Source organism: Vicugna pacos, chromosome 3 (genome assembly GCF_048564905.1).
Source record: "Vicugna pacos chromosome 3, VicPac4, whole genome shotgun sequence".
NCBI lineage: Eukaryota > Metazoa > Chordata > Mammalia > Artiodactyla > Camelidae > Vicugna > Vicugna pacos.
Genome location: NC_132989.1, coordinates 38,678,733 through 38,695,788, shown reverse-complemented (window position 1 = coordinate 38,695,788; position 17,056 = coordinate 38,678,733). Strand labels below are relative to the sequence as shown.

The 17,056-nt window shown below is 31.4% G+C and overlaps 1 protein-coding gene across 1 annotated transcript in view; it reads right to left on the bottom strand.

Moving 5' to 3' along the window:
- DTWD2 (DTW domain containing 2) overlaps nt 1-17,056 on the bottom strand; it is a 97,880-nt gene that overhangs the window by 55,845 nt on the left and 24,979 nt on the right. The window contains exon 4 of the mRNA XM_072957922.1: nt 16,452-16,644. Within this exon, the coding sequence (XP_072814023.1) occupies nt 16,452-16,644 (193 nt within the window). The remainder of the gene's footprint in view (nt 1-16,451; nt 16,645-17,056) is intronic.

The window sequence follows — 17,056 nt, the reverse complement described above, 5'->3', positions numbered from 1 at the left end:
CATATTCTCTCTCTTTTTGCGTTTCTTCTGTTGTCCCCTATTTTCTTGGCTTTTGTCCCTCAACTAGCTACTACTACCAAATTCAGGAGAGATTTAGGTACGTCTTTCATTCACTGTCTCTTTATGTACCCCGTTATGTCTAAGGGATTTGTTCTAAAAACAGGCAGAACCCTTAATGTCAGCTGACTGAATTACTCTGGAACTTGATTTTTTTTCCTCTTTTTTCTTTTTTGTGGATCTGTTTCTATGTCAGTACAGTGCATAAGTATTATAATTCTTTTAACCATCCCTTTCACTGGACATTTAGGGTGTCATTACTATATTTTAGTGGATATCTTTGAACTTGGGAAAATTTTTATTAGATTCCTAGAAGTGAACTTCGGGTCAAAAGGTATGTACATTTTATATCTTGAAAGACACTGCCAGATCAGTCTCCACTAACAGTCTACGAAAGCATCTGTGATCCCATACACTCAACAATCCTGGATATTGCATTATTATTTTAATTTTTGCCAATGTGATGGTGTAAACTGGTATCTGATTAGTTTCATATATTGTTTTAATTTAATCACCTTGTCTTGCTAAAAGTATAAATTTAATATAGACACTAATGATGTGCACTGAAACTACTGGTTATAATTCTAAATGAGGACATATAGAGATTTTTATTATTTATTCTTTGTGACATAATTTCATACTAATATTCAGGTAAAATTATGTAATAAAATGTTATATTTTAGGCAAAATATTATTTATCCTTAATTCTTCCATTTTATTTGATTGAATTTCAAATATATATTAATAAACAAGAGTATGGTGATGATAAAGATGGTAGACATTTTTGTTCTTTTCTTTTTTTCGGTACATGATAACTTTTTTATATTTCTGGGGAATTCAATTTTTTTTAATGGGATTTCATCTTCATAATGACTTACATAGTATTTATAATACTCAACTTTTAAAGAATGTATAGGGGTGATAGGAACCTGCCTTAGAATGCTAGAGAGCTGGAGTGGAGGTCCTAAAACACTCCCCTCACTGAAATTATCATAGTCTTCAGAGAACCAGATCATACTTGCATTCTCAAAGTATTCTGAAGTCAGTCTCAAGTATTACTGAGTTTTTACTTTGTGGAACTGAAATCCTTTAACATTGGTCAGCATTCCCACTAGATCATAGTTTATAACTAGTGTTTTTAAAAATTCAAGCAAAACAAGCAGAACTCTATGAAAGAGGGTGCTTATTTCTTCTTATTTAATATGGTGTACGATGTCCATTTCTCTCATAATTTCTGTCTTTTTCTTTTTAAAAGAAGAAATACTATTGACATTCTTCATATTTATGAAAACACACTGACAGTTCTTACTAACCATGTGGCAATTTATAGTTCTCAAAGCTATTTAAAATTTATCTCATTTGTTTCCCAGAAAAAGTTTTTAGGCAATATTATCATCACTGTGTTAGTAGAATACTGACTTAAGTTGGTATCATTTAGGATAGTGAACATTAGTAACAAAATTTTTGGTGAAAAAAGTAGATTTTCATGATGTATTGTTTTCACTATAATAATACTTAAGATAATTTTAATGACCAAGTTAAAAACAAAGACATATCAAAAATTATTATAGACTTATGAGTTTCAGTAAGTATTAAGTCTACTGTGAATAATATGTGGATCATATAAAGTAACAGGCATACTTATTCCAAATAGATGTTTATAGAGATGATTAGGGCTTTTTCCCCTCCTTTTTTAAAAACTGAAGTATAATCATTTTTATAACATTATGTTAATTTCTGGCGTACAGCATAGTGATTCAGTTATACCTATAAACATATTTTCATATTCTTTCTCATAACAGGTTGTTACAAGGTAATGAATATAGTTCCCTATTCTGTACAGTAGGACCTTGTTGTTTATCTGTTTTATATATAGTAGTTAGTATCTGTAGAGATGATTGTGATTGGAAAAAATTTAATTCTTGTTTTTATCCTCTGTATTGATTAGAAACACTTTAAAAACAGATTTGCTAAGTATGAATAAGATCCACAGAGATAATTACATTGAAGAAAAGTTCCAAGTGTTCAGACATAACCACAAAGTTAACTGTAAATACTGAGTCCCACCTGAAAATGTAATTCTTTGGTTTACAGAAATCTGGGTACTTTTACCAGTTTACAATGTATTTTAAAGTATGGATTATAGTTGTCATATATTCACATGCTTTGTAAGTGTAGTTATATATTCCCACAGATATACTTTATATTTCATTCATCCTATAAATATTTATTGAGTCTCTGCTATGCTTTAAGTACTATTCAACAGAAAGGACATTCTTAAAAAGTTTATTGAGGTACAGTTGACTTAAAATACTATATAAGTTTCTGGTGTACAACATAGTGACTCACCATTTTTAAAGATTATACTCCATTTGTAGTTATTATAAAATACTGGCCATATTCCCTGTGCTGTACAGTATATCCTTATAGCTTTCAATTTTATACACAGTAGTTTGGACCTCTTAATCCCCTATGCCTATCTTGTTGCTCCCTGCTTCCTTCTCCCCATGGTAACCACTAGCTTGTTCTCTTTATCTGTGAGTCTGTTTCTTTTCTGTTATATTCACTATTTTATTTTTTAGATTTCACATATAAGTGATAACATACATTATTTGTCTTTCTCTCTCTGACTTATTTCACTAAGTATAATACCCTCCAGATCCTCCAGACAGAATTTCATTCTTTTTTATGGCTAAGTAGAATTTCACTGCATATATATATACACACACACACATCTTCCTTATCCATTCACCTCTTGATGGACACTTAGTTTGCTTCCATAACTTGGCTATTGTAAATATTGCTGCTACAAACACTGGGGTGCGTGCATCTTTTCAAATTAGTGTTTTTGTTTTCTTCAGATGTACATCCAGGAGTAGAACTGCTAGATCATATGGTAGTTCTACTTCTAGTTTTTTTGAAGAACCTCCATACTTTTTTCCACAGTAGTTGCACCAATTTACATTCCCACAAAGAGAGTACAAGGGTTCCCTTTTCTCCACATCCTTGCCAATATTTGTTATTTGTGGCAAAGGACACAGTTTTTTCCTTTTTGTCTTTGAACATTCAATAAATGATATTTCAAGTAGCGTATTTGCAGCTCTCCACTATTCCATACTTTATCAACTTAAATAATTGTATTTTCATAAGTTATTTTGTTTCTTAGATACATCCCTAGATACAGTGATGTCTATATCTACATGGCATAAGGTGGGAAAGGAATTGTTATGTGATCATATAGACACATTATTAGAATATTTAATGGTAAATTACCCAAAATATAGATAAAACAGAACTAAGTATGATTCATTAAGAAGAACTTAAGATTATAGTGAACCATCTGATTTAATTTTGTGTTTAGCTTGGGTTTAAAACAAATATCCCTAAACAAGTCATTTTGATCTCTTGATCCAAGTTCATAATCTACTTTATGGATAATAATGACACACTGAAAGAACTTCTCTAGTTTATGCTCACAAGTCTCAGACACAACCTGCAGCCCACTGTAATATTTAACTAGAAACTACGTATCTCCTTTCTTTAAACTCACATGGTATAGCTCAATATACTGTATACCTATATATAGCATTTTCTTCACTTACATGAAAGGTATGACCTAGGTAAGACAGTAAACTTTAGAGAAGGGATCATCAGAGGCAATCAAGTCTCTATTTTAATTTGATTCTCAGTAAGAATTAAATTGCTAAAAACGGAACTGATCAGGATCATGAAACTATAGTGTCTGGTCTTCCCCAAATTTTATTGTTTTAATGCCGCTTCTTTACTTTTATTATGTTTTTTAACATAATTTAACATTTGACAATGTCAGATTGTCAAGCATACTTATGATGTAGCATACGCACTTACATGCATTTGGAATCCTCTCCCTTTTTTCCCAATGTTTTGAATTTTGTAATTTAAAGGGATATCATATGGTATTGATTATATTGTGGCTACCAAAAATTATAGGCAAAGTATCCTAGACAAAATATATCTTACAGGCAATTTATAAAGAAATATAAATGATTATTACTAGAAGTTTTAATAATCTTTATTATAAGTAATTATAAATCTCATTATATTTGCATATGGTATTCTATAATAAAGATATATCCTCAGAGAATGTAAAATATACGTGAACACATGAATACTTGGGTAGTAATAATGATTTTGAGAACCCTCCGTTAGTAATTACAGCAGGAAATGAACTTCCATCATTGGCTTTTATTTACTCTATTAACTCTTTTACCCAGTCCAACTTAAAACAAAATACTTAATCTTATTTATGTGTCAGGATTATGATTGCAGTTTCTGGATGGATAAAAGTTTTTCTTTTGTGCAAACAAAGCTATCCTTTAAACAGTTCATCGGCACAACTTTGCCCTCATTATCTTCACAAGTAATACCTTGTATGCTAAACTTAAAAAAAGTTTCACAACATTTTTAGCTTACAGTTGTTGATTTAGAGATGTTCATATGACAATAAGTAACTTTTCATATTTGCATTTCATGTAATTTAAGTGGAAATGTTTTTAAAAATAAAAACACTAGGCTGACAAGTATAAGATTGTTCATATTAACACTGTTATGGAAATGACAGGCCAGCCAAGAAACAAGCACCACTCGGAGGGTTGGAGTACTTAGATGTATTACGCCGGTGGGCTCAGAGGGGCTTCTGCTCCGTAGCTCTGAGCACCTCCAAGACGTGTGCATGAGATTTCATAGGGTTAATTACAAGCTTGGGTTATTTGGTCAATAGGCATTGAACAGCTTTAGCAGCATCATTATCACAAAAGTAGAGGCAGGGAGGCAGCAAAACAACATTTCAAGGCCAGATACGTCTCTTTGAAAATTCAGCTGGCTAGCAAAAAAACATGAGCAGGGAATCAGCAAACCAACACGGCACTAACTAACTTAGATTTATGAGTTAGCCCAGCAGAACTCAGATCAGTAATCCGACACTTGTTACACTTAGATTTGTGAGTTAGCTTGTTAGCCCAGCCTGGCTTTTCCTTCACAACACTATTTATAATACTTTCAATTCTTATCAACAATAGAATGAATGAATTGTGGTATATTCAATGGAATGCTCCACAATGATAAAAACTAAAGTACAAGCAACAACATGAATGAACTTCGTACACTTAATGTTGATGAAAGAAGCCAGACATAAAAAAGTACAAATATGATTCCATTTATATAAAGCTTAAAACTGGCAAAACTATGCTTTTAGAATCAAGATAAAGGTTAGTTTCTTTTGTGGGGATGGGAGGGCATAATGACAGGAAAGGGAAATGGGAGGTTTCTGTATTCTGCTTATATTCTCCTTCTTGATCTGGGTACTGGCTACAGGTATGTTCACTTTGTGAAGATTCACAGAGTTGGACACTTACGATTTGGACCAACTTCTATATAACTTAAACTTCAGTGAGAAGTTTATATGCAATTGATTCTTGTTATTTGTAATAGTTAGGTTTTATAAGGTTGCTGTAAAAATGGAATTAGCAAATATTGAGCTATTGCCCTTGAGGAAATACAAGATCTGGTTCCCTTCAGCCCTGGTCACAACATTTTTGGTTTGGTCAATCAGCACATAACCTTGTTTTATGTGTGTTTTTGTTTACAGATACCTTATTTAATATATATTATTGATTCATTAACACTGACTCTTTGGCAAACAGCACTATGTAACCCAGGCCTAAATGAAGCTTACCTAGTGCACATATTTTCTCCATAAAGCACACCACAGCCTTCTTGTGCTTAGGAACACTAGATGGCACTTCAACACTATGCTGAGGCCATTTAAATGTTTTAAAATTGTTATGAGAGAAAATAAAATAAAATTTATTTTCTATTTCTTTTATTTTGTGTCTATACAAGATGACAGATGCTCACTGAACTCAGTGTGGTAATCATTTCATTATGTATGTAAATCAAATTATTATGCCGTACACCTTAAACTTATACAGTGCGACATGTCAACTATATCTCGATAAAACTGGAAGAAGCAAAAAATAGTACAGCAGAGTAAGAACTCAGAACAAGAAGCTTCTCTAACATTTTTTGCACAAAATTTCCACAGTGTATTTGATAAGGAAAGTGAAACAACTGTATTTAACGTTTTTTAAAAAAAGCAACCTCTGTTAACAACTGCACTATATATATATATGTAAGTGTATGTTATTTATACCTGAGTGTACAGATACGTGTTATGTATTTATGTATATACACATTTATATCAGTATCTTTTAAAAACAAAACATTCATTACCCATATTTATTAAAATAAATTTTCTCTTTCTTATTTCACTTTGTAAATTTTAAGTTTCTCGGCCTTGCAGTTTTCTCCAAGAAGCTAGTAACTAATGGGATTCCTTCTTTGAGAAGACAGGCCCTCCTAATTAGCAACTGCTAGTGAAAGGAATCTCAGAAAAATAAGAGATGCTCAGGCTCTTTCTCCTACAGCTGCAGATGGCAGAACATTCTGAGTCAGAGGGTCTGTCCTGGTAACAAACAGAACAAAAGTCTAGCATAGAGGCTGTGTGTGAAGTTACAACTGTAATCAGCCTGTTCTACTGTCTATGATAAAACCATCCTTAAAAATGTTTACTTGTAACAAAGGAGTCTCTCAAGTCATGTAGTTTCAAAGGAGCTTTGTATTTCCTGTGACTCTAACCTGTATCTAAAAAACCTGGTTTTTTAATTGGTTGTCTTGTTTGACAAATGAATGCCCTGGGAAGAATCCTGTAACTTCTGTTTGTATTCTTAAGATATAAATACTTGAAATATAGTTTTGTTAACCATAAAAACTTTGAAACTTTATTTCTTTCCACCTTCATGCATAAAAGTAAAATAAGTTGACTTATCTGGTAGATTCTTTATCTTAAAATCTGTATGTATTAATTTAAAATTGGATTAAATGGACTTCATCAAAATTAAGAAATTCAGCACTTTCAAAAAAACTGCTGATAGGAATAAAAGGCAAGCAATAGACTAGGAGAAAACATTTGCAAACCACACAAGTGATTTGAAAGGGCTTGTATTCAGAATGTAAAAAGAATTCTCAGACTCATCAATAAGAAAACAAAGAGGCAAACATAAAAATGGGCAAAACATTTGATGTATACTTAACCAAAGAAGATATATGGATGGCAATTAAGCACATGAAAAGATGCTCAGCATCATTAATCATTAGGTAAATGCAAATTAAAGCCACACGAGATATTCCTACGCAGCTACTAAAATGGCTAAAAGTTTAAACACTGTCCATACCAGGCATTGTCATCATTTTAGATGATAATAACTATCTAGCTATGGGAAAGTGTGTGAAACTATTTCTAATCTTTCATAAGAAAGGTACATAAAATATATGTAAAAGTTATCAGTCAAGTCTAATTTAAAATAACAAAAAAGGGGGTGGAGGTATAGCTCAATGGTACAGCATGTGCTTAGCATGCAGGAGGTCCTGGGTTCAATCCTCAGTACTTCTATTAAAAATAAATAAATTAAATAACAAAAATGAAGTCTAGTCAGTGAATCCCCAAAGATAAAACACCCCCAAAAAATACTAGCATAACATTAGATGGTTACTCAAATTGCAGTATAATTTTCCAAACCAACCCTAACCCATTCTCAACATGCTCTCACACAGTATCTTCTCCACCCTTCTCTGTGATTAAATTAGGAATTAGTCTTTCAACTTCTTAATAACAACATATTTTATATAAAAACTTAAAAAATACACGTTAGGCCTCTTTAGTAGTTCCACCACATACTAGCTATGTCACCTGAGGCAAGTTACTGAGCATCTCTGACTCAGTTTCTGCTTCCACAAAACAGAAATCTTAGTAACACCTACCTTCTGAAATTGTTATGATAATTAAATGAGTTAATATTTGTATTTAGAAAAGTGACTGAGACATAATAATCATGATCAGGGTGTTTGGAAAATTAAATTATAAAGAACATAGTTAACAGCTTTTTGACTTCTGAAAATATTTCCAACATTTGGTACTGAGGGAATATGAAGCACTTCTCCCAAATCTGAACTTTCCTTTGACTTTACACTGAGAACTTTCAATATTCCACTCCTTACTTTTTTTCCCTCTGAGTGTTAAAACATGGAGTAGTCAAGAAATCTAGATAGATAGGCAGACAGACAGATAGATAGATACATAGATACATGGATAGTTATATAGATACATAGATACATAGGTACATAGATTGAAATTCATCAAAATTAAAAGCTTTTTTGGATCAAATAGCACAATAAAGAAAGTAAAAAGACACACTACAGAATAAGAGAAAATATTTACAAGTCATAAATCTGCCAAGAGGCTATATTACAAAATATATTAATAACATTCACAACTCAACAATAAAAAAAACTACATTTAAAAAGCAGCAAAGGATCTGAAAGATATTTCTCCAAAGAACTTATACAAATAACTGATAAGCATATAAAAAGATGCTCAACATCATAACTTACTAAGGAACACAAATAAAAACCACAATGAGATACCACTTCATACTAACCATGGTGGCCACAATTTAAAAAAAATTAAAAAGGACATAACTAGTGTCGGCTAGGATATGGAAAAACTGAATCACTCATACATGGGTAGAGGAAACGTAAAACAGTGTAGCTGCTTTGGAAAATAGTGTGGAAATTCCTCAAAAAGTTAAACATAGAGTTACTAGATGACTCAACAAATCCACTCTTAGGTATATACCCAAAAGAACTCAGAACCCGTATTCACACAAAACTTGTACATGAATATTTATAACAGCATTATTCATAACAGCCAAAAAGCAGAAACAAACCAAGTATCTACCAATGAATGGATAATAAACAAAATGTTGTATGTACACATAATGGTAAATTATTCAGTCACAAAAAAAGAATGAAGTACTAATATATGTTACAACATGGATGAACTCTGAAACATTCAAGCTAAATCAAAGAAGCCAAACAGAAAAGACTACATATTGCATAATTTCATAAATAAGAAATGTCCAGAATAAGCAAATGTACAGAGACAAAAAAACAGATGAGTCCCTGTCTGGACTTGGGAATGGAGGAAGGGGTAAAATGACTGCTAATGGGTACAAAGGTTTTGGGAAGCATAAAGCTCCAGAATATGAAACTATTGTGGAATAAGATAGTGGTGATAGTTGTACAACTTCGTATATAACTAAAACCCACTGAACTGTACACTTTAAAGGAGTAAATTTAAAGATTATGAATTATATCTCAATTTAAAAATATCTAGTACAGTACTGCTTCTCAAACTTTAATCTGCAAAGGAACTACCCATGTATCCTGTTAAAATGAAGATTCTCAGTAGTTCTAAGGTAGAACCTGATATTCTGCATTTCTAACAAACTACCAAGTGATGCCAGTGCAGCTGGCTGGTCCATGAACCACAGTGAGAAGGAAGGCAGAGAGCATTCTTTCACACTCTTACTACTGTTTACCTCTACGTGACCTACTACACTGGAGGAAAGAACTGCCTTACATTTAAGGAACTAAGTTAGACCAAATGATCTGTGACTTAAAATCAGAAGTTTAGGTTAATTTTAAAACAAATTAAATTCAAATTTTAATTAGCATATTCTAGGGAGAGCATTATATGCTAAACTAGAAAGCTGGAGAACCAGATTATACTCCTAGTTATCTTCTCACCTGGCTGCTAATTTAGAAGAGTCACTTATTACTGGCCTTTAACTTTCTCACTTCTGAAATGCTGAGAATTTATTATTCTTCCAGATTCTTTTCAGTTCAAAAATTATACGATTATCTGCCATGGGATCTGAGGATTTCTTCCAGTAAAAGAAGTGAGTTCACAGTTAAGAACTCAGTAAAGAACCAATGGAAGTAGGGAGGCAAGGGATTCCACACTGAGATCTCTGATAACTTTCCTTACATTATCTTTTTCCATATAGTAAGATCATAGTTCTTATCACTTCATGTTCTATCACTTAGAATCATACATCCAATAAAAGCAAGTTAACGCAAGTTCTCTATTTAAATATGCTTTTTACAACCTTGAAGATCAGCATTACAGCCTGTGAGTGCACAACACCCCAACACATGAGCCAGAAAGACGCACAAGGTATGAATACCTTCTGCCAAAAAAATTATGAATACTACACAAAAGTCAAAAAAGTTAATCACTAACACAGTATACCTGTGGCATTCTGCATTTAACACCTAACTGCTCTGACTATGCCCCAAGGACACAGAAGTTTCCTGACACAAAATATTTTGCCGCAGCACTAATTGAAAGCATGTTTACTGGAAGGCAAAGTACAGAAGTCATTAACAAACAATGAGTAAAACAGGCTATTCAGAATCTACATCTTAATAACAATGCATTGTTCCCCAGTCCTCCAGAATCTTTTACATATTTAACCCTGAAGTAAAAAAAAATTTTTTTTTTTTGCTTCTCTTGACAGGGAAAAGGGCATTAAAATGTAAGCCAACTCCCAATGCTGGTAGTAGAAATAAAGAAAACTGGAATTTTGGATAAAACTAAAAGGATAATCTGAAGAAAATGAAAACACTAACTCAAAAAGATATCTGCACTCCCATGTTCATTGTAGGATTATTTACAACAGCCAAGATATGGAAACAACCCGTGTCCATCAATGGATAAAAAAAATGTGATGGATGTATATATAATGGAATCTTATTACACCATAAAAAGGAGATCCTACTATTTGGGACATCTTGGATGCATCTTCAGGGCATTATGCTAAGTGAAATAAGTCAAATAGAGAAAGACAAATACTGTATGATCTCATTTATATGTGAAATCAAAAAAACCCTGAGCTTGTAGATACAGGAAACAGATTGGTGGTTGCCAGAGATGGGGGTTGAGGGACAGGCAAACTGGGTGAAGGTGGTCAAAAGGTACCAAATTCAATTACAAAATAAGTCATGGCAATGTAATATACAGCATGAGGACGATAGTTAATACTACTGTGTTGTATATTTGAAAGTTGCTAAGAGAGTATATCTTAAATATAAGATATATATATATGTAAATATATATAAATATATCTTAAAAGTTCATATCACAAGAAAAAAGAATTTGTAATTATATATGGGGATTGGTGTTAACTAGACTTATTGTAGAGATCACTTTGCAATATATACAAATACAGAATCATGTTATACACCTGAAACTAATATAATGTTATGTGCTAATTATACCTCAATTAAAAAAAATTTAAGGATAACGATGAATTTGAATTTGGCAACAGACTAGATGTAACATAAACCAGTCCTTAACAACTCTTTGTAGACAACAAGAAAAGGTTTTATGAAAATGTCTTAGACAATGAGTGTGCCCAACAGGGGTCTGCTTATCAAGAGAGAAATCAAGCTTTAGTGAAAGTTTTAAAGGCAGTAAAGCAAGGATATGCAAACACTCACTGAAAATAAGTTAATGAACAAAGACAGGAGCCTCTACAAACGTTTCTATATTCACCTTGGACTTACTCCTAGCAAATGTTAAGAGTCTCCTGTGTAAAATTCTTCTGAGGGGAGAGATTCATTCATTGCCAAGTGATCTAAATATATTAGAAATCCAGATTAGAAGATGGCCAAATTAACAGGTTTGCATTACAATCCTTTCATTCCTCAGTTAGGTAAGTATAAGTATGAAGTTCACATACGGTTGCTAGTTTATTTGGGGAAAAAAATCAATACTTTGGATGTTAATTCTGATTTCTGTTTTCTTTCTCTCATTTTTTCCTCTCATTTGAAGCAAAAACTTTATACCACTACAGAAACTAAATGGATCAACTAAACTAAAAACAATAGCTAAGACAAACTTACGCAAAATGCAGGTATGTGGGTGTATGTGTATTGACGGGGTGGTAAAAAAAATGACAAATAAATTACATTTAGAAATAAAACTTAATTAACTTAAACTACAATATTTTTGATTTGGGAAACTTAGACAAGAAGTCATCCAAGTTTTCCTTTGTCAATAAAGCTACCACCATGCACACCATCCCCAATGAAAAAGCCACCCAAGATTCGACTCTGGGAAGAAAAAATCATCTTTCTATTAAAATAAATAAAGCCAGGAGGAAGATGTCTGCTGCTTCCCACAGACATCTTCCAGTGGAAGAGAGAAAGTCCATTCACAATAAGAGAAAATCAGAAACACACAATAATAGAGCTGCTTCAGAACATGATTCAGCCAAATCTGAAGCCATTCCTACATATTCTAAGTTTCTCAGTAACATTACCAAATTCTTCCTTTTGTTTATTTTGGAGCTGGATTTCTATCATTACTCATGAAAGAGACATACTGCTTGCAACTTATTTGTATCCACATATTGTATTAAAGCAGGGCCCCTAGGAAAGTCTACTATGTAATAAAAAATTGTTTTTTCCAGAAAAGCTAAGGAACAGAGTTACTAACTAAAAATCATCACAAAAAATAAAAAATTTTTCAAGAATTGGAAGACATATTAAAAAAAAGCAAACTTTTTAGCATTATAGAAGGTAGTTCAGAACTTACTAAAGTTACTACAACTATCAATATCACGTTATAATTGTACAGATGTCTAAAGATATGTGTACAGGTACCTTTAAAAATCAATCCCTTTTTCAATCCAACTTACCTATTTCTTTTTGAATGTTTATATACAAAGTATTTATATACATTTATATATAAGTATACATTTATATACACATATTTATATATTATATATAAGGTAAAATTTATATACAAAATATATATTTATATATACATTTTAGTCAGAGAAAATACACAGATTTCATTGGTTCTTTTCAGCAACTTTTAGAAACATATCTTGTCTAACTAAGCCATACTCACATATTTGGGCTGGATATTGTATGACACTCTAAAAAGACACACATATTATAGTTTCTAAAGTGATCTATATTTCCCAAGTATATTAAGATGAAACTATCTCAAGACATACCTGAGTTTTTATAAATTGTATTTTGTTTTAAATTACTTTTTTTTTTATTGTAAGCAAGAAAAGTATTTAGGAAAAGATAATTTTTCTGGGATAGAACTGCAAACTTCAAATTTCAAAAAGTAAAATTTGGATATCTATTCCTTACTCTCAAAAGGTTCAGAAAAGCATAATCATACAGAGAGAGAGAGAATTATGAAGCATATATGGCATATACTTAACAGTGGAGGGTATTTGAAAGACCTTTGTATTATTCTTGAAACTTTTCTGTAAGTTTGAAGTTATTTCAACAGTAAAGTTTATGCTGAACTTAGTATTGTGTTGTCATATTATTAGTAGGGTAATTGATGATTATTGAAATACATTTATTTTCTACTCTTTGAACTTGATTTTTTTTAACTTTATTTTTATATCTATGACCCATTTTTTTGAGATTTTCACTTTTAACCTATTCATTTCTAAGAACTTCAAGCTTATGAAGCCTTTATCCATTCATACTATCCCCAAAAGCCATTTGCCTTTTCATTCTAGTTTATGGTGATATTTTCCCCCATGTCAAATCTATCTGATGTCTTGTTTAAGCATTTTCTTTTATCTTATGGTTGTGAGGCACCCATTTAAAGGTTTAGTATATATCCACCTATATTTGCTTCCAGTTTGGAAAAATAAGAAGATGAAAAGATAATAGAACTGTGTGACATAGTAGGACTAGGACAATTATTTAATTTACCTATTTCTGTAAGTACTACTCAATTTGAAGGAGAAAAAGAATTTTGGTGAATTTTTACCTTTAAAATAGCTTTTAATCTTTTTAATGTGACTATGTACTTCATTTCTGTGGTAGTCATGTAGTAATTACCACAAATTGTAGGATTAGAGATGCAGATATGGCATATCCATGCAAAAAAGAAAAATAATTCAAATATTTGCACAGATGTTTTACAGAGATAACCCTCTCATTGAAACTGTTTTGTACATTAAGAAATATCTAAATGTAATGTGAACATAAAATTTTACCTAGAATGCATCACAATCTAACAGTATTCATGCCTTTTATGAGCTAGTTCTTGTGGAACACAGAGATTACTTAAGAAGTTGGATAAACATACAGAAGCTATTATATGTAAATATAATAGCCATGGTGGAAGTTTTCCTTTATAGGAGCAATATCCTTCTTTGGCTACGACCATAGGCTTTGGCTTTAAAGTTGGATTTAAGTCTCAGCTCTGCTAGGAAAGAGTTATGTGATCTAAAGCAAACTATTTAACATCTCTGAGCTTCCATTTCCTCAGCTGTTAACTAATACAATAATAATATTTACCTTGGGGGATTTGGGGAAAGATTGAACAAGTTATTATATGTAAACGACTTGGAAATGGGACTGACCCACTCAAAGCATACAACGTGTTAGCTATATTTTAAAATGGTTCTGCATATTTGAGTCTCATCTAAAAACCATGTCTACATTTTAGTCAAAAGGACCAAAAACTACAAAGAATTGAGATTAAAATCTCAGAATCAGAGTTTCACAGGTATTTTTCACTAAATGCACAGCTTGTATAAACCCAACAACAACAAAGTAGATAAATATATAACACAAAAACTGTTGAAAATGTAGAGATAACTTAATTAAAAATACACAAATAGAAACTTTTCATATACCTTTCTCAGTAAAAAAAAAAAAAAGCCTAAATGTGGCAAAAATAAAAGTATAATGAAAAACTGCAAATAACAAACTTTAAAAAAATGTAAACACTTTCATCATGAAATAGAAAAGGTGAATTTTTATATTCACAGAACACACATAAAAATCTTCTTGTACTCACCCTCACAGAAATCATAAAGTTAATCAAAACACTGTAAGCAATGTTCTTTTAATACAATCCAAAAATTAAGAAAGAAAAACAAAAAAGTGACCAAAGATATTATAAAATTTGAGAATTAAAAACTCATTGATTACCCATGGGTAGAAAGAAATCAAAGCAAATCACAAATTGTATCTATGCTATAGCTACAAAAACATATCGATCTAAAACTATAGGATACAATGACCATTATAATATTTCAGGCTTCTTTCCCTTTATCATTAAAGAAGAAACTCAGACTGGAATTTGACAGAACACTGTAAAATGATTATGAATCAATAAAAAATGTAAAAAAAAAAAAAAGAAGAAGAAGAAACTCAGTAATCTTAACAAAGAAACAGTACTCTTAGCACAAATCTTACAAAATTAGAAAAAAAATTAGCTGAAAAAGGTGAAATAAATTGATCAAGGTAAAAGCTCAAATTAAAGAAATAAGAAAAAGTTTAATAGCCATTAAAACAATTTAAAGGTTAATACTTCTAAAAGCTCAATAAATAGAAAAACTCTTTTGAGTCTGCCATTAAAAAAATCTAAAGGTTAATACTTCTAAAAGCTCAATAAATAGAAAAATCCTTTTGAGTCTGTTCATAGGGAAAAAAATGTTTATGGGTATGTGTGTATGATTAGGGAAAAAAAGGAAGCAAGTACTTAATATATAGGTATATGGCAACTCATTTGTTAATTGGTTACAGAATAATTCCCTAGAAAAGATAAGCTATTAAAAACTGAACCAAATGGACATAGAAAGCTTGAACAATTTTAATAAAACAGTCTAAAAGAAGGATTTAAAAAATATCATGTTCAAAGAGACCTGGATCAGGTGGTTTCACCAATGAGTTCCATGTAATTTTTAAGGAGCAGGGGAGTCCACTATTATTTAAACTATTCCATGCCATAGAAAAAATATTAAAATCTCCCCCATTTATTTGGAGAAGTTAACATTATTTTCGTACCCAAATATTATAATAAAAGTACAAATACATATATAAAAATTCAATGCTGCCATTAAATAAAATATAAGTTTCAGCAATAAATCAAAAACATAGTATAATATGACCAAGTAGAGTTCATTCCAATCAAAAAAGAACAGTTCAACAATAGTTAAAGTATCATCATCAATTATGTCAAAAAATTGAAGGATAAACCATATGATTAAAATCGTGAATGACAAAAAAAGTATTTCATAAAAATGTAGCCATTCCTAGTAAGAACAAAGTAATTTAGCTATCAAAGAAATGTTTAAACATAATACTTAACAAAAAAAATAAGACACATAGAAATAAATAATCCTTAGACTTCTCTGTTTAAATGTCTGAAGGACTTTTAATATAGCTAAATGCCTAAACTATGGTAAAGTTTGATGGCAGGAATTGAGAAAGAAGGACAAATTTGAAATTTTGTACGCATATATAAAACACACACACAGGTATACCTATATACATACATTCATATATACAAATTCCATTAAATTCATATATAAAAATGTATGTATATCCCCTCACAGAAAATATATACCACATACATAATTATGCATTTATATTTATTCTATGTTGAAACACTAGCTTACCTGTTTAGGCAGTCGGAACAAGGAATTCTTATAGAAAATGTCCTTAGCCTGGCTCCATGTACCATCAATGATGATGATTGTGGAAGGATAAACAGGAGAATCTAATATAAATTCTTCCAAATTAGCAGCTTCAGCCCCTGGATATAATATTAATGTATCAGACTTCCGACAAACAGTTGAAAGTTCAGGATCTCTAAAAGTTTAAAACGAGAATCTTTATTAGCCTATGAGGGGGAGGTTATAATTCTTACTGAACTTCATTCAAAAATACATGTCAAAGCATTCTGGCACTGGAGATGTAGAAATAAACAGGATAGCCTCTGTCTACAAGCAATGTACGATCGTGAAGGGGAAGGAGACAAGTTAAAGGATCAATTAAAGACAATGAATCGTATCATCTTCAAATTAACAAATGGCATCTGCAAAAATATACAGTCAATATCATCTTTTAACAATGGTTCTTGAGATTGGGATCAAGGTGAAGATACTGGCTTTTACCATTCATAATACACATTGTACTGAAGGTTCCCAGTTACTGCAATAAGGCAAGAAAAATAAATAAAAGGCATAAATATCAGAAAGGAGTAAGTATAAATGACTCTATT